The following is an 18,806-nucleotide window of genomic DNA, read 5'->3' on the forward strand; positions in this document are numbered from 1 at the left end:
ATGCTGTGACTTCTCTTTGAAATGGCAGGGCATGGAGTTCTATGCTCACCCAAGAGGGTGGAGGGAAACAGCCAGCCGAGAGTGGGAGCTGCACCTCCACAGGAAGCAACTTTGTCCAAGTGGGTGGGGAGTGCTGCCCCAGGGTCAGCTGGTCATTCAGGGCCTTGTCCTCTAAGCCCCGTCAGAAAGGTTTTTGCCCTGCTGTCACCTGTTTGGTTAGGTTTGGCCAGTGGTGATTTGGCATGCAGGAAACCAGGTGTGACCTCCTGTAGGAGATGAGGTGGAGGGCACCTGCATTCCTGCCTGCTGAGAGCCCAGGCCTTTTGGGGTGCAGCCAACCAGGCAGCTCTGGAGGAGGCAGAGCCAGTGTCCTGCTCAGAACCAAGGAAGGAGCTCCACTGGGGGCCAGAGTGCGGCTGGCCAAGGCTCACTCATGTGCTCCCCACTCTTCCCTGCTTCTCCCACCCATCTCTCCTTCCTTTTCTGACAGCAAAGACCTCAGTGTGGGTGAAGCACAGGATCGGACCAACCTTTGGTGACCCAGAAAATGTCTGTTCCCCGACCAGAAGCCAGGACTTTAAAACAGTGTGGCTAAGAGTGCAGCCACCTAGACCCGGGCCGGGAGACCCTAGTGCAAGCACATGAGACCCCTTAGATACGGCTGAAATGCAGATTCCTTGTTAGAAGATCTGTGGAGGATCTTTGATGCTGCCTGGCTAACCAGCCCCCTGCTGAAGCTGACCCCCCTGAGCACCACCCCCAAGGGAGTAAGATCTGGATGGGATCACCAGGGTGCAGGGCTGGACACCCACCTGGGGCTGGCAGACCTCTGATCCCCCAGCTCTTAGCTCCTGCACACCCACCCCTCAGACTAGGGCCCCATTGGCCTGCCCTACACTTGGCACAGGTTGTCTGGATTCTTGCCTCTGACCTGGACCCACAGACTCTGTCTCAGTCTTCTCTCTTCTCAATGACAGGAGGATATTTCCTGGGTTCCCCAGGATATCAAGGTGCCCATGTCAGGGACACTTTCTCATGAGGCCAGAGCCCCAGCTTACTTGTACAGTGTTCTCACGGGCTTCACGGAATCCTGTTGGTGTAGGTGTTAATTTCAGGACCTCACTGCCCAAAAAGAAAGAATGCTGTGTTTGAGTGTTCCACTGGTCAGGGAACCCCAATTCCTGAAAATTCAAAATGTCTCCAGGCACACTCATAAAACAGTCAGTCACGGTACCAGCAGGACAGTATTCTCTTTATTTTAAATTTTCCAGGAAAGGAAGCAGCCTGTCTGACAAAGTTCTGGTGGGCTGGGAGAAGCCAGCACGATGTCACCAAGCAGCCTTCCCAGAGGGGCTGGGGACAGCAGGGTGCAAAGCCAAGGAGATAGATTAAGGTCATAAGATTGGGTTGGGGAAGGCTGTGCAGGTCCCCTCATCACTGCAGTGCACAGCTGTGGCCTGGGACCCAAGAGGCATTGCACAGAGGGTGGGAGGACAATTGAGAGCTATATATAGCGTGGGCCTTTGCTGGGGGCTCAGCAGTCTCAGGAGCCCCACTATGCAAGAGGAAAAGAACTGGGCTTTGCCTGCTGTTACAGGGAGGGGCAGCCTACCTCAGAGGTCAGGGTTCCAGAAGCTGGAGCAGGGAATGGAAGAGGAGCTGGAGAAGGTGCAGACAGCGCTGCACCAGCCAGGGAGGCTGCTTAGACACTCACTTTAGAAAGCTCAAGATCACCCCCCACCTCTAAGTGACCAATGGCCTGCAGGCCTTTCAGGCGGTGGGCGTAATCCAGCAGGTGTTGGTCATCCACCCTCACACTGTAGCACTCAGCTTGACATGTGATCGACACCTGGGCAAAGAGGAATTGTGCTCACACTCCATGCAGAAAGTCCTCAGCCTCCTGAGCCTCAGGGACCCTCCTTAAAAACTCCTTCCTCTCCCCCAAACAGCCCTGTGGACTTCCCTAACTGAAGCACCCGCCCCTCCTTAAACATCCTGTGTTCTCCTCACTGGGCCCTCAGCACCCATGGTTCCCAGCCCTCAGTGCTGCTCTCAGCCTGCATCTCTGCCTGTGCATCACTGCCAGGCACCTCAGGACCCAGCCCCCACTTGGCAGCCTTCCCTGCCCCCAATAGCTCCCTACCACATGACCAAATGCCTCCTCAGACCACCAGGGCAGCAGGCCTGGCTGGTGCCATCTGTGTCCCCATGTCCCTGCCTGCATTCCTGCACATCAGGCATTTCCTGGACCAAATCAAAGAGCTAATAAATGACTGCTGGGTTAACAAGGAGATAAATGATTGGCACCTCATTCTTGAGTACAATGGGGCAGAAATGGGCTGTGTGATCTTTGGCAAGCAAATTATCCTGTGATTTGATTTGTTCATCTATAAAAATTAGATGTTAACCTTTGCCAACCTGGAGACAATCATCATAAAATAAGAACAGTCTGTGGCTCATTCTCTCTCCCTTGGGGCCCAACCCTCCTATCACAGGCATCAGCCCCACCCATTGAAGGAAGCCCCAGGCAGCTTCAGCACTGCTATCCTTGCACCCGGCCTGGTGCCCACACTCAGGCTGCAGCATCTCACCGTGAAGCTGTGTCCTTGTCTGAAGGGCATGTTGAAGGGCAGGCTTCGCTCCTCTGTCCCCCAGACACCCTGGATCTCAGTGTTCCGGACCACAGTATTCTCATCAAATCGAGGGTTGAAGTGGAAGGCGATATCACTCTCCGTGCAAAAGTTGATGTAGAATCTGGGGTGGGTAGATCATGTGGACCTTCTGTGTCCCCTGAAGTCAGGTGATCCCTCTCCCACTCATTACCCACCTCCTTGGAAGCAGGGGATGGCTCCCTCCTCCCTGAGACCACTGGAGGTCCTGTCTTACCTCTTAGCATTCTGCAGGACAATGCCAGACACAGTGATGACCCTGAATGGGTACAGCCCACCTGGGATGGAGACATGGTGAGGAAGCTGTTGGGAGGATGGGGACAGATCAGCCAGTGACCACAGAGGGCCACCATTGCAGCAGGAAATTCTGTACCAACGATGAGGGGCTTGGACCGCCAGCCGAGTCAGAAGCCTTGCCTAAGAGTAGGACATCTTTCCTGTGAAGCCAGCAATCCTTACTTGCTTCATTATTCAAAAACTGAGGGAAGGCTTTGTGTTGCCAAAGTAGGTAGCCTTCACTGTCATGAAGAGAGCTTTGTCTGGACACTAATGTGTTCTGTGGTGATAAGCACAGGCTATATACTTAGGTTACACTCAGAGGACCAGTGGAATATTAAAAGTACCTGTCCTGAAATTATTAATATACAATAATACTACAAAATGTCTATCCACTTGACAGTGGACTATCTAATTCTGCAAGTCAGAGGGATCCCCTGAGCTACCACCATTGCTTGGCATAGGAGACAAAATCTCTAGGTGTTCTGCACATTCTATTTTCATAGGTTTTGAGTTTTGGTCTAGGATCTGGTGGAAAGGAGAATGGGGAATTCAGTGTGGGAGCATTTGGGCCTCACACACAGTGGAGCACGACATCAAAGTGCCCAAAGCTTAGGGCATGTAAGTGCGCTTTGAGGCGTAGCACAGGTAAACACACGTGTGCTGGTTAGGACACTCTGCTTCAATGTAAATAGGTGATGACAACCTGTAAGAGAGTTACCAATAGATGCGTAGGTGGATCTAGCTCTGCTCAACTGCGTGCTACTGCTGCGTTGCTGACGTCCACTTCTGCCTGCTTACTTTGGGACCTAACACGTGTATTTAGTAGTTCAGCCTCTGAACCCTGAGGGGTTGCCTAATGGGCAAAAGAAACAGGGTCAATAGGAAAAAGCAAGTATCTCTCCCAAAACTGATGTTGAAGGAACACCCTGGAGATGAAGTGCCAACACACCTCCCCCAGTCCTGTCTTTGTTAACTGTAGTCACCTTTAGAGCAGCTTGGAAAGCCAACCTTGATGAGAAGAGCTTGAGGGTCAAGCCCTGGGAAAAATCCAAAAATCTCCCAAGAAATAGAAGCCTAATAAAATTCCACAGGCAGAGAGGCCTTCCCCCAAGTTCTCCAGACCTCTCCCACCAGTCCAGACCCAGCACAGCCCACCCGGTGAGTGAGACCTTCTATCATGCTCTTAGGAGTCCTGCTGACCCACAAAAGCACAGCCATGGTGAGTGTGTGGGAGAGCTTCTGCACTCTCTCGCCCCCCCCCCGTCTCACACCCCTTCAGACCCAGCCCAGGCCTGGCATACAGGCTTGGGGTGAAACCCTGCAGCTAAAGGCCCTGCTTTGAGACTAGGGTCAAAAGCACACAGCTAATCCAGGAACAGGACATCTTACCAGAGGGGTACAGCAGGCCCATCTCCAAGGGCAACAATAATAAGGAGCTGAGCACAGTAGCCAGACCCAAGCCAAGCACAATTGTATGAACTAGAACTTGGTATATCAGTACCTGAATTTCATTAGGTGATAAGGATATAACTGCACCAAAGCTCTACACCAAAGGTCAGAGGTCAGTGCTATATGAAATGATAAAGACAAGGAGCACAATGCAATCTCAAGCCTTGAGCCCACCCATAACAAGGACACTAGATCAGCTGAAATATATGAATTAATAGTGTTGGAAGCAAATAAACAACAGCAGAAAGATATAGAGAAACTCAGAGCAGGATTAATTTCTGGAACAAAAAAATAAATCTCTGAATTCATAGCCTCTGAAATAAAGAATCAAATGTAGAAACATATGGAGGAAACACAATGCCCACACATAACAAGTGCAGAGGACACTAGCCCTGTTGAAATATATGAATTAATAGTGTCAATATCAAATAAGCAATAACAGAAAGGTTTAAAGGAACTCAAAGCAGAATTAATTTCTGAAATGAAAAAAGAAATCTTTGAATTCATAGCATCTGAACTACAGAATCAAATACAGAAACATATGGAGGAAACCCAAACTGAAAAAACTCTGCAGTAAAAGAATTTAATAACTGCTTCTAAAGAAGACATTTATTTAAAAAAATACAGGAGATTAAAAAATGATGGATTCCTTGAATGAGAAATACATGAAAGAATTAGATTGCATGAAGCAGAGTCAAAGAGATGTAGAGGAACTTAAAATCTCAATCACAAACCTACAAAACCATTTGAGTGAAAATGAAGAATGAGTTTCAGATCTTGAAGACTCTGGTGCAGCTAGTGAAAAGGTAAGAAAAGATCTCTTAAAAACAACTAGGATGCAGAAAAAATAATTCATCACCTCCAAGCCGATGCAAAGATGAACAATGTGAGACTAATAGGTATCAATGAGAAAGGAGACAATACAAATGATATAAAAACTATATGGGCAGGAGTAATAGCAGAAAACTTTTCAAATATGGGCAACAATCTGACATTCAGGTAACCGAAGCATACAGAACACCAAATAACTTCAACCCAATTAAAAACACACCGAGACATATAATAGTCAAAATATCAGAAATCCAACACAAGAATAATGCACTGAAAGCTGCTAGAGAAAAGAAGTAGATCACATTCAAAGGAAATCCCATCAGAATTACAGCCAACTTCTCTTCACAAACCATGAAGGCAAGAACAGCATGGAGCAGAGTACTTCAAGTCTTCCATGAAAACAAAACTACTATACCCTTGCAACACACTGTTTCAAGTTTGATGGGGAAGTGAAATACTTTCATGACAAAGAACAACTAAAGAATTTCATGAAGGCAAAGCCAACCCTACAAGGCCACTGAAACATTTTCTACAGAGGGACCAAAATGATCAGAACTGCATCAATGAGAACAGAAGGAACCCACTAAGTAGGGCAAACAATTAAACACAGGAGAAAAAGGAGTTAAAAAAAAAAAAACAGCAGGTAAATAACATGTCAATTGTAAGTCAGCACATCTCAATTATAACCATCAATATAAATGCTCTCAATTCATCAATTAAGAGAAATAGATTAGCACAGTGGATTAGGAAACAAACCCCAACAATATGCTGTATATAAGAAACACACTTAAATCATAAAGAAACTCATAGGCCGAAAGTCAAAGGATGAAAAACAATACTACATGCCCAGGCACCTCAGAAAAAAGCAGAGGTAGCAATCCTGTTCTCCGACAGTCTCAACTTCAAACCAAGGATGATCAAATGAAATAAAGAAGGCCACTATATACTGGTTAGGGGAAAAATTCAAGAGGAAGAGATAACACTCATAAATATGTATGCATCAAACACGGGAGAAAAGAACTATATTAGACAAACCATCCTAGACATGAAAAATCTAATATCCAATACAACAATCTTAACAGGAGACTTTAACACCCCTTTATCCCAAAAAGATACAAAAACCAGACAAAAAATTAGCAAAGAAGTAGGAAAACTGAACCAGAGCTTGGAACAAATGGACTTGGTAGACATATACAGAGTGTTCCACCCAACCACAGCAGAATATGCATTTTTTTCAGCTGCACATGGGTCATTTTCTAAAATAGAACACATACTGGTCCATAGGTCATGCTTAAGTATATGCAAAAAAAACCAGAAATCATCCCATGTATATTATCTGACCACAGTGCAATGAAACTGGAAATAAATGACAAAAGAAACCAGAAAAAAACCCTAAATACATGGAAATTGAACGACACCCTACTCAGCAACTAATGGGACACAGATTAAATTAAACAAGAAATTCAAAAATATCTACCATTCAATGAAAATTCATCCACAGCTTATCAGAATTTATGGGATGCGATGAAAGCAGTTCTCAGAGGAAAATTCATAGCTGTGAACTCACACATTAGGAAAACAGAAGGGGAACAAATGAACACCATAATGCTGTACTTCCAACATCTAGAAAAGGAAAAACAAACCAAACTCAGAGCCCAATGATGGGAAGAAATCATAAAGATTACAGCAGAAATTAATTCAATTGAGATGAAGAAAACAGTTAAAAGAATTAAAGAATCAAAACCCTGGTTCTTTGAAAGATTAAATGAAATTGATAAGCCCCTAGCTAACCTCATCAAAAAGAGAAAAGAAAAAATTCAAATACAAGCAATAAGGAATGAAAAGGGTGTAATTACCACAGACCCAGTGGAAATTCAGAAGATTATCAATAGCTACTTTGAGAATGTTTACTCTCACACAATAGAAGACACAGAAGAAATGGAAACATTCCTAGAAAGGTACAAATTACCAAAACTGAATCAAGGAGATATAACAACTTTCAATAACTCAATAACAGCCAATGAAATATGAAATGTAATAAAGAGCCTGCTGACAAAGAAAAGTCCAGATCCTGATAGATTCACAGCTGAATTCTACAAGAAATTCACAGAAGATATAGTCCCTATACTTCTAAACTCTTCAATGAAATTGAAAAGGAAGCAATCCTCCCAAAATCATTCCTGGAGGCAAGTATCCTACTGATACCAAAACCAGGGAAAGACGCAACTAAGAAATAGAACTACAGGCTGATCTCCCTCATGAACATAGATGCCAAAATCCTCAATAAAATCCTAGCAAATAGAATACAGCAAATCATCAAGAAGATCATACAACATGACCAAGTAGGATTCATCCCAGGGATGCAAGGATGGTTCAATATTTGAAAATCTATAAATGTAATACACTATATTAATAGAGCAAAATCTAAAACCCACATGATCATCTCCATTGATGCAGAAAAGGCTTTTGACAAAGTCCAACACTCATTCATGTTCAAAGTCCTACAGAAAATTGGAATAGAAGGCCTCTACTTCAATTTGATAAAAGCCATCTATGACAACCCAATGGCTAATATAATTCTCAATGGGGAAAAACCGAAATCTTTTACTCTCAAATCTGGTACAAGACAAGGATGTGCTCTATCACTCCTATATTCAATATAGTTCTAGAATCATTAGCTAGAGCTATTAGACAAGACGGGAAGATAAAAGGAATAAGAACAGATAAAGAAGAAGTGAAACTATCATTATTGAAGACAACATGATACTTTACTTGGAAGACCCAAAAAGCTCCAGCAAGAAGCTACTAGAATTGATACACAAATTCAGTGGCATAGCAGGATACAAAGTCGATACTCAAAAGTCAATAACATCCCTCTACAGAGATAACAAACACACTGAGAAGGAAATTAGAGAATCAATACCTTTTACAATAGCACCGAGGAAAATGAAATACCTTGGAATTCATCTAACTAAAGAAGTCAAAGAACTTTTCAAGGAAAATTATAGTACTCTTAAAAAAGAGATTGTAGAGCATTTCAGAAAATGGAAACATATTTTCTGCTCCTGGATAGGAAGAACCAACATCATGAAGATGGCCATACTCCCAAAATTGTTGTACAGATTTAATGCAATCCCTACCAAACTACCACCAATAGACCTCCCAGACCTAGAGAAATCGTTCCTAAAATTTATTTGGAACCAGGAAAGACCTAGAATAGCAAAGGCAATCTTGGCCAACAAAGACAAGGCAGGAGGCATTACAATTCCTGACTTGAAATTATACTACAAAGCTACTGTGATAAAATCAACATGGTATTGGCAACAAAATAGACCTGAGCATCAATTGAATAGATTAGAAGATGCAGAGGCCTCTACGAACACACTCAGCCACCTGATATTCAACAAAGGGACCAAACACACTTACTGGAAGAAAGATAGTCTCTTTAACAAATGGTTCTGGAAACATTGGCTCTCTACATGCCGAAGACTAAATCTTGACTCAGATCTATCACCATGCACTAAGCTAAAGCCAAAATGGATTAAAGATCTAAACATTAAAACAGAAACACTAAATCTCTTAGAAGAGAAAGTAGGAGGAACTCTTGAAGACATAGGGATAGGCAAAGAGTTCATGAACAAAAATCAAATCGCATGGGAAATACTTGAAAGAATTAACAACTGGGACCTGCTCTTATTGAGAAGTTTTTGCAAGTCAGAAGAAATTACCAACAAAGTGAAAAGACAATTCACAAATTTCAAAAAAACTTAACTAATAAGCACTCAGACAAAGGTCTGCTCTCTAGAATTTATAAAGAACTAAAGAACATTAAGGCCCCTAAATTTAAAGACCTAATCCAGAAATGTGCATCCAAGATATTAAAGAAGAGAATAAATATATGAAAAAATGCTCCTCATCACTAGCCATCTGTGAAATGCAAATTAAAACAACACTGAGTTACCATCTCAGCCCAGGAAGAATGGCTATCATAAACAAATCAACCAACAACAAATGTTGGAGAGGCTGTATGGAAAAGGGAACCCTCCTCCACTATTGGTGGGAGTGTAGACTGGTGCAACCATTATGGAAATCAGTGTGGAGACTCCTTACAAAACTAGGACTGGAAATCCCATTCAAAACTGCTATTCCCCTACTGGGAATTTTCCCAGAGGAACTGACAGCATCATATCATAGTGAAATATGTGTACCTATGTTTATAGCAGCACAATTTGTGATAGCCAAATCTTGGAAACAACCAAGATGCCCATCACCTGAGGAATGGTTGAGAAAGATGTGGTATTTTTCGACAGTGGAGTATTACTCAGCTGTAAAGACTGATAAACACAAAGTCTTCATATTTAAGTGGATGCCACTTGAAAAAAACCATGTGCAAATATCATACTGTCTCCCTAGCATAAGAACTCAAAAGAGTAAATACATTTAGAAAGGTACAACACAAATAAAAGGAAAGCGAGAATTTGAGGATTATACAATGAGGAATGGGCAAGGAGAAAAGCTGGGAAACATGACAGGGGCAAAGCTATACATTTATACACACGAGATGGATAAGGCAATGATCCTGAGAAACATCAGCAAGTTTTTGAAACTTGTAGTTAACTGGTAAGATTCTCACCCTGACTATATATACTGATACCTGTGAACCAAGCAGCTGCACTGAAGTTAGCAATATGTAATAGTTGGATCATGATTGGAATACCTGTCATTCTGGTCTTCTAAATACATACTTCTTGTCATGACATACCAATTATTAGCATACTGTCTCTCAAGTAAACATTTTTTTTTCTTTTTTTCTTTAAAAAAAGGGTAATAAATGAAAAAAAAGACACAAGAAAAAGAAAAAAAGTCACAGGTCTGTCCTGTCATAATTCTGTATATAGTTAGATTTCTAAATTTCTTTGTAAAAATATGTAAATGCTTATTTCTACTTCTTTAAAATTATTTTTCCTTCATATTCTGTAAGGACTTAAAGTTCAACATGTCAATACTTGATGAAAAATACCTGTTCCATGATATGCCTAAGATGTTTGATATTTAGACAGATAGGGTAAACCAAACTGCAAATATTGCAAGTTAATAATAAGCTTCTCTACTGGAGGGTTAACAACCTAAGTTAGCAGATCAAAAATTGGAGAAAAGGAAGGCCTGCAAGGTCAACAAACATTTCTGCCCTAGCCTTCCAAGGTCAGTGAAGACTCAGGATATAAGAGAACCTGTACTGTAACATTATGTAGCTCAGTTGTGCCCCAAATTTTCTGATCAAGGAGATTACTGAGCCACAGGGGAATGTGATCAATGATGTATAGTGTACCTAAGGAGAGTCATATGGAGAGAAAACATTCTCTCAGGCTTTCACAGAGAGCAAATTGGTCAAGTAATGGCCATGACTCATCCTCATGGCTGACAGTGACAAAAGATGTACAAAGTGCGGTACAGGGCTACAGGATAAATCCTGAGGGGACTTGACTGACCTTATCAGATGCAAAAGTTACTTTTCTTCTTATATAGGTCTTGCTTTATCTTGGTCTTAACCATCCAACAGAAAAGTATAAAAACAAAGTATATAAAGTAAAGCCATATTAATATGCTGAGCTGTAAAAGGCTCATGTTAATAACTTCTGAGGATGATCCACTACTATTATGGACTACTGGACAGTATTGGATTGTTTTTCTGAATTCAAGCACCTATGGTATTTAGATGCCAATAGAATACACACCTCTGACAGTATAAAATTTTAAAAAAAGGGGGATACAAAGGAAAGGACATTTTGTATTTGTATATACAAAATAGGATAGATATACAGCTACTTTTGCTTAATTTAATGAGAAAAAAGATGTGTACTAATAGTGTTTGGACAGGATATCCTGTCTGCTGTTTGTACTATGGATAACCACTAAGAAGATAACAATGTAAAATGTATTGATTACTGAAATTGTCCTATTAATCAGCTTTGAAACTGTCTCATTCATATTTGTTCCTCAATAAAATAAAATTTAAAAACCTTCCACAGGCATGACTGACACAATACAGGGCCCCAAGCACACTGTTGGGCAGTAGGAACCCTGCCCAACTCAGGTGATGACATAGGGAAGAGTCCCCAGGCAGCCAGCAGGGGGCAGGCGTGGGTGCACAGACGCACAGGCAGTGGGAACTATTTGGCCCAGGCACTGCTCCTCCTCTGGCCAGCACCTGGCAGGGCTCTAACTCCTGACAGCTCATGCCACAGTTGGCCTAAGTGCATGGAGGAGAATAGCAATAGTGTGAGGACACAGTGGCCATGTTAAGACACAAAAGCTGTGTCACGAACCCCATCCCAGCGTACTGGACAGAGGAGAACCAAAAAAGCAGCTGGCTGCTATAAGAGCCAGGTTTTGGACACAGGAAATAGGGCCGCCTTGAAAAGTTTGAGTACCCATTTCTAGGAGAGTCCCCTGTACTGCTGCATGCCTGCTATTCACCAGAAGGTAGCATTAGGAGAAGAGCCCTAGGCAGGGAGGTGGGCCTAAAGAACTCCCCAAATCTATCACTTCTGTACAGGCAAGGAGTTACAGGGACTGTCAAGACAAGGAAAACATAAGTTGGGTGGCCCAAGGACAAGCAGGAGCCAACACCCCAAGGTTCCAGTATGGAGCCACACAGGTCAGATGACAGCACACATGGACATACCTGATGACTGATTGAAGGCTTAGCTACAGATAAGAGAAAGGGACAGTCCTGCTGGGGAAACAGACACTCCCTATAGAGTGCCTGGGGGTAAAGTGATTGGCAGTGGGTGTGTTGAGCCTGTGGGAACCCAGGTTTCAGCTGCAGCCCAGAGGTGCCTGTAAAACTTTTTACGCTCCAGATGTTACCACCAGGTCCTGCAGACCTGAGTGAGAGGCTCACCCTTGGGCTGAGCTCTGCTGTGATAAAACAGAGCACACTTCTAGTGGCACTGAATCAGGTGCAGGATCCTCCAGTGACAGAAAAACTGAGACAGCCCCCTCTGCTCTTAGCATTGCCAGAGTTGGGCGAGTCCCCGGCGCTCAGGCAGTGAGAGCTTCGGGCTGTCCAAGGCTTCCTGCCTTTCTGATGTCTACATTTCCCAAGTGTCTAAGTGTATTCTGGGGTGGACTGACTGAATGGTATCCTGCTCAGAACCTCACCAGGTTGCATATTTTTGAGGTAAACACTGAAGTCTGAGGATATCTATACCAGGCACAGCCTGAAGGAAGCTGTGCTGGCCTGGGCTGGGATGTGGATGAGGACAAGGGCTAGGGAACTGGCTTGTCTGTCAAATTCCTGAGTATTTTTTGGTTGGCCAAGACTGAAATAATTCCCAACACAATTAGAGATGACCCAGAAGGGAATGAAGGGCTGACAGCACAAACCGCATTTCAGGACTCAAAGGAGGCAGTTGCAGAGGTGCCAGCCCTAGCAGTCAGGGACTCCACCCTGCCAACTATCTTAACAGTCAATGTGGATAGTGTGAAATTTGGCTGCAGCCTATAACATAAACGGGGAAGGCAGGAGAACCATGTCGGGTTTTGGTCATAGTTGTAAAATGGGAGCCAAGTCCAGGCATTCCCTCTTTAAGAACCAGTTAGCAGCGATGCCCACTGCTCTGCATGCCTGTAAGGGATCAACGGACAACAGACAGTGGAAGAACAGACAAAATACCCTGCAGAGAGGAACATGGACAACTAAGCCCAGGACTGGAGTGGCAAAGCCCCCCATTCCCACACGTTGGGGCTATTAAGGTGCTCTGTTGCTGTTGCTATTTCATGGGGGCCAGGAACTGTTTTCCTCTGTGATACTCTCCTTTCAAGCCACCCTGCCTTAAAGCCAACCAATTATGGACTGAAACCTCTATAAACTGTGACTGAATAAACCTTAATATGTGTAGGTCATTCCAGGCCCAGGGCTGAGAGGTCATGGAGCAGGATCAGCATCACCAGAGCTCCTCTGGCATTTCTGTCCTCCTGGGGGTCTCCTGGCCTCCCCTTCCTGCAATCCCTCCACCAGTCCTTCACTCTGAGACCATGCTGATGGTCTGTGCAGCCAGCTCATACCTGGTCAGCTCCACACTCACCTGGTGTGACATTTTGCAGCAATCCATCTCTAATCCACCTGTGTGGCCTCCACCGCCTTTCACACCAATGCAGCTCTCTCTGCTCAGAGCTGGACTTAACAAGGAAATATATACCAACACATTTGGCAGCTCTTCAAGGGGGAAAAAGCCAAAAACAAAGGGACTGGGTGTGGAAAGATAACGGCTGGGCTGATGGTGGTGGGAAGGACTTGGAAGTAGATCCATCTTGTGGTCATCAAGCCCATTACACAAGTGGAATGCAGATTCTCAACATATTTGGGTGTTGAAAATTTTGCATACAGTCCTCCTTTCCTGACATGCCCCTTTTCTTTCCCTGTAATCTTGCTACAGGCCCTGCTTCCCTATTGATCATTATTAGCTTTTTGGCTCCACCTGCCATCTTATTGATGATTACACTGTGACCCACATTGTACTCACTTGATGACTATGCAGCCATCCGATGATTTTGCTCTATCGAACATTCTTATAGCAGTAGCCTTGAGGCACCCCACTCTCAAATCCCCTGCTATCTCTCAACACAGAGCTCTCAATAAAATTTCCCTTGTCTTAATCTTTGTTCCACATAATTCATTCTTCAGTTTCATGAGAGTGAACTAGGTGTTTCTGACATCTTGTAGGTTGGGAGTTAGATTTTTTCCCCTGTATCATTGGGAAGCCCCTGCAAGACATTTGGAAGGACATAAGAGTTCCCTTTGTTTCATGAAACTCCAAAATATTCTGACTGGATTCTGAATTTTGTGATTCATTGAAGTAATCCCAATTGTCATCCATGGTTTATTGGATACTTGTCACTATGTTGGTTGCCTGAGCCATGTTAAAATTGAGATCAGAGAAGATTGTGATGTCTTCATATTTAGGTTCCTTTGATGGGGCACTTTATGTATGTAGGCAGGGCCTTACATTGCTGTCTTGCAAATGTGGCACTTAGACTTCCTTCTTCCCTGGTTGTTGAATTGCTTTGTATTCCTTTGTGGATTCCTTTGACAGCTATGACAGTTATGAGCTGGCTCCTTGTCTTATTTCCAACAGCTGTTTCCAAGGACATTTTAAATTTCTAATTCTTTTCCAGCTTCATTCTTGGGTGTGTCTAAGGCCACTCACCTTTGTTATGGATGGTTGTTATCATTGTCAGTAAGTGGGAATATGTTTCTCTTTACACTCTCAAAAATCTTTTCATTTTCAACTGGAAGCCTCTCTCTCTCTCTCTCTCTCTCTCTCTCTCTCTCTCTCTCTCTCTCTCCTCTCTCTCTCTCTCTCTCTCTCTCTCTCTCTCTCTGTCCTCGCTGGACTGTGATGGAGGACAGAGGCCACTCTCAGGACAGACCATCCTCTCACAGCCAGAGAGCCTCTTCTCCAATCCACATCCCACCCCACTGTGGTTTTCATTTTAGAACAGTGTCTTGCTAAGTTGCCAAGTGGCCTGGGCTGGACTTGTACATTTCTTCCTGCCTAAGCCTTGAAAGGCCAGGAAGTGCCCGAGTCTGCCTGCTGTGTGAAGGCTGTCTTATTGGAAAAGGCCCTCTTGCAGCTCTTACAGATGCCTGTCACCATTTCTTCTCAGCCACGGCTCATAAGGGCTGTCACATGTGAGTCACAAATAGGGAATCAAAGCATAGCTCAGCTTTCTTGGATGAAACCAGGAAAAGCAGAGGGTGAGCATACTCAGCCCCAGATCTGTGCTTATACACATGGTAGGTTTGAAGTCATTCCTTTCCAGCTGGAGGACTTGAAATTGACCAGAAGGAGAACACTTTGGTTGGAGGTACAGGAAGCAGGGAGGAGACTTGAGTTCGAGGAGAAAGCAGACGGGACCAATTTAGATGGTAAAGTAGGGACAGTGACAAAAGCATCAATCAGGCTACATGGTTAGCCCATCCTGCCTCCTCTGCCCTTCCCCTGACCAATTCCCATCAGCAGGCACAGGCAGAAGAATGGATTCCAGGAATATGGAGAGTTGGATAATCCTGCTAATGTCATCATTAACTGGTTCCTAGGAACAGGGAGACTGGGTTATTTCTTAAAGATAAGATCATTGTATTTATTTTATGGTTATTTCCTCATTAAAAGAAATGACAGAGATTGGTGGTAGCTGTTCAAAGTCACTTTTCTTCTGTTTCTTTATCTAGGTGGACCCCTGATACTCACTTTGATCCCGGGCTCCTAACTCACTAGCTGGTTCCTAGGAACAGGGAGAGGCAGCTATCAGCAGGTGCCAGCCCCTGCTATCTCTCTAATTGCCGCTATCTGGCTGCTGATTTTCTCTGAATCCACTAAGAATTACAAGGCAGAGAGTCAGAAGAGGACTGAGGAAAGGGATTTCTTGTACAGTGAAAGCCGGATGCAGCATTTATTGTACAGTGGAAGCAAAATGTCCCTGGGATCCTGGTGTAGAGGTTTTCATACACAAAAATGACGATGTCTCAGCCATGTTGAAATCAACCCCTGGAATTGCAAGCAGGGAAGTTTGACCTAGAAGGGGGCCCGTAGGAGCCCAGGGGATGGGGTGGGCTCAGTTTTGTAAGCATCAGAAATAAAACTACTGTTTTCTGTGAGGCAACCAGTCCTTGTAAGTAGGTGCGGCAGATAAAAAGAAAACAAAAGATAAAGTTCCAGGATTAGGGGATCACAGTCTGGAACTGAGGCTCCGGTTGCCAATTTCTCCAGCATTTATTATAGTTTTTCTTCACAAAAGGCAGGAATGGGAAGTGGGGGGGGGGAGGAAGGCACAGATCAGTGAGGCCATCATAGTTCAGCGGTCCCAGGGGCGCTTTGTCTTACCCAGGTTTATGGTATTGCTCCTTCAGACATGTCTTAGCAAAACGTTCCCTGCTGTCCCAGAAGCTTTCCACGGGCCTAAGGTCCCATTTTCATCTTGTTTTGCACAAAGGTTTGGCTCAGCTTCCTCCAGAACAAACCATCACACGGGCTGATCATACTCAAAGTCCCATGTAGGTCATGCATGGTAAAGTAAAGGGTTAGCTGTGCTTCTCCACCTATAACCTTTCTATAATTAGCAGAACCAAGATATTCCTTAGAGAGATACAAACATCTCATTTCTGGGAAAGAAATTCTCCTGATCTGACAAGACCTTAGTTCCTTGAGCCTCAGGTGCCCAGGCCTGGTTACGGTGCCCCTGGAACCACAAGGTCTCTGCTGTGGGCCGCGTTGCTCAGTTCTGATGTTCAGCAGGCCAGGTGCTCAGTTGCATTTTCTTTGACATTATGTTTCAACTTATAAGGGGTTTCTGGGTTTGGAGCCCCATGGCAAATTGAATACTATGTGTATTTGTAAAGACCTTCCTGTGCATCCTCCTTAGATTTGAAGCTCTCCAATTGGAAATCTCTCCTTGTACAGATTGATCCTACAAAAGGAAAGCTAGGCCCCTTCTCCTCTTCCCCTAGAATAGGAGGAGGAGATTGACAAGAGCTCCTTAGTGACAACACAGACTCTGAAGCCTTCTGCTCTGGTCAGGTGAACAGCATCAGAAAACATTTCCTCCTATTTTCCCTGCAGACCAGTAGTTCAAAGTGAATATTGTTGTTCACACTCTGTACCAGGCCCCGTTCTAAGCGCTGTTAATCCTCTTCTCTCTGCCAGGGTGCTACAGTGATCACAGTTTCATGCATTAGCTGAGAAAGTGAAGCACAAAAGTGACATCCTTTGCTCGAGGCCCCACAGCTACAGCGCTGCCTTTAACATAGAAAGCTATGGGCCCCGTTAATACTCAGAGTCTCAGGCTGGGGTTGTGGCTCAGAGACACAGCCCTGGCCTAACATAGACATGGCCCTGGGTTCAATCCATGCACTGCAAAGAAAACAAAATTTTAAGTTCCCAGGCCTCCAACATTATAAAAGAATGAAAAGCAAAATGCTGACAAGCCTCAGCCCCTCACAGTGTAGCCAGCAGGAGTTGCAGGAGGTCCTTGAGGAGAGAAACTCTTGCTCTCTGGATTAGTGACGTAAGCACTCAGCACACAGTGAGGGCACAGAGCCCGATGGCTGCTATGCCCTGGATGGTGACACTACATGGCCAATAACAGCCGGCTGGTTCCCCAGAGTGGGGGTGCACACAGCCCTTGTGCCCAGTGACTTCCTTCTGTTGCACAAGTGTGCTCTGGTCTTCAAGAATCACTGTGTGTGGAAGGCCTGTGACACTGTAGTCTTCAACATGGATGTGCAGACATTTTCTTGTTCTGTAACCCTGGTCAGTGGGCTGCACCTCATTGCATCTTTATTTCTTTGTGTGTTGAATGGGCAAAATTATTTGTATACTACATCCCTGACTTGCCTACGAGTTCCCTTCTGGAAGGACACTCATACTTTGGATGCATTCATAAATTTGACAAAGTGTATCTTATATGACACAAATATACAATTAAAATATTCTCTCAGACTTTCACAGAGAGTAAACTGGTCAAGCAATGGCCATGACTCATCCTCATGGCTGACACTGACGAAGGATCTGCAAACTACGGTACAGGGCTACAGGACAAATCCTGAGGGGACTTGGCTGATCTTATCAGATACAAAAGTTCCATTTCTTGTTATGTAGGTCTTGCCTTATCTAGGTCTTAACCATCCAGCAGAAAAGTATAAAAACGAGGCATATAAAGTAAAACCATATTAATATACTGAGCTGTGAAAAGCTCAAGTCAACAACTTCTGAGGATAACCCACTACTATTATGGACTGCTGCACAGTGTTGGATTGTTTTTCTGAATTCAAGCACCTATAGTATTTAGATGCCAATAGAATACCCACCTCTGACAGAACTAAACAAAAAAGAGGATACAAAGGAAGGACTATTTTCTATCTGTATATACAGATAGGATAGATATACAGCTACTTTCACTTAATTCACTGAGAAGAAAGAGGTGTACTAATAGTGTTTGGACAGCATATCCTGTCTGCTTCTTGAACTATGGATAACCACTAAGAAAATAACAATGTACAATGTATAATTATTGAAATTATCTTATTAATCAGTTTTAAAACTATCTCATTGCTATTTGTTTCTCAATAAAATAAAACAATAAAGCATTGAAAACAAAGCTGCATACAGAAATACTCTAAATTATTTCCACTTTTACACTTACCTTTAAAAAGTGGTAGTACAGTACAGTACAACACCTATAAACAACATGAGCTACTTCAGTGGTTGGTTCATACCCGCTGATGTTTGTAATGTGAGGTCTCTTCTTCTCTGCAAGTGTGGAATTCAAGTGTTTGTAACTTGGGATGCAGGGTGCCTGAGCCATGAAAGTGTCAGAGGATGAAGTACAGGCATGCAGAAGGTGTGTAGCACAGAATCAACACTCTTCAAGCATTTTCTTTAGCAAAATAACTGCTGTGCCCCTTTCCACACCCAGAAGCCCCAGCTGTGCTTCTTTCTTCCTCTCTGCAGTACGAACTGCTTGAAGCCAGATCTTGTGGGACCCCAAGGACATGTTGTCCCAGCATGTTGTCCT

At 43.8% G+C, this 18,806-nt stretch overlaps 1 protein-coding gene across 1 annotated transcript; it reads right to left on the bottom strand.

The window, feature by feature from the left end:
• Positions 1-1,225: 1,225 nt before the first annotated feature.
• Positions 1,226-13,369, bottom strand: LOC101582209 (galectin-9-like). The gene is made up of 4 exons (XM_023719905.1): positions 13,319-13,369; positions 2,887-2,972; positions 2,592-2,754; positions 1,226-1,849 (listed from the first exon to the last, which is right to left on the bottom strand). The coding sequence occupies exons 1-4, from the start codon at positions 13,343-13,345 to the stop codon at positions 1,703-1,705; spliced, it is 423 nt and encodes a 140-aa protein (XP_023575673.1). The 5' UTR covers positions 13,346-13,369; the 3' UTR covers positions 1,226-1,702.
• Between the last annotated feature and the right edge of the window lie 5,437 nt (positions 13,370-18,806).

Source organism: Octodon degus, unplaced genomic scaffold (assembly GCF_000260255.1).
Source record: "Octodon degus isolate 3935 unplaced genomic scaffold, OctDeg1.0 scaffold00072, whole genome shotgun sequence".
NCBI classification, from domain to species: domain Eukaryota; kingdom Metazoa; phylum Chordata; class Mammalia; order Rodentia; family Octodontidae; genus Octodon; species Octodon degus.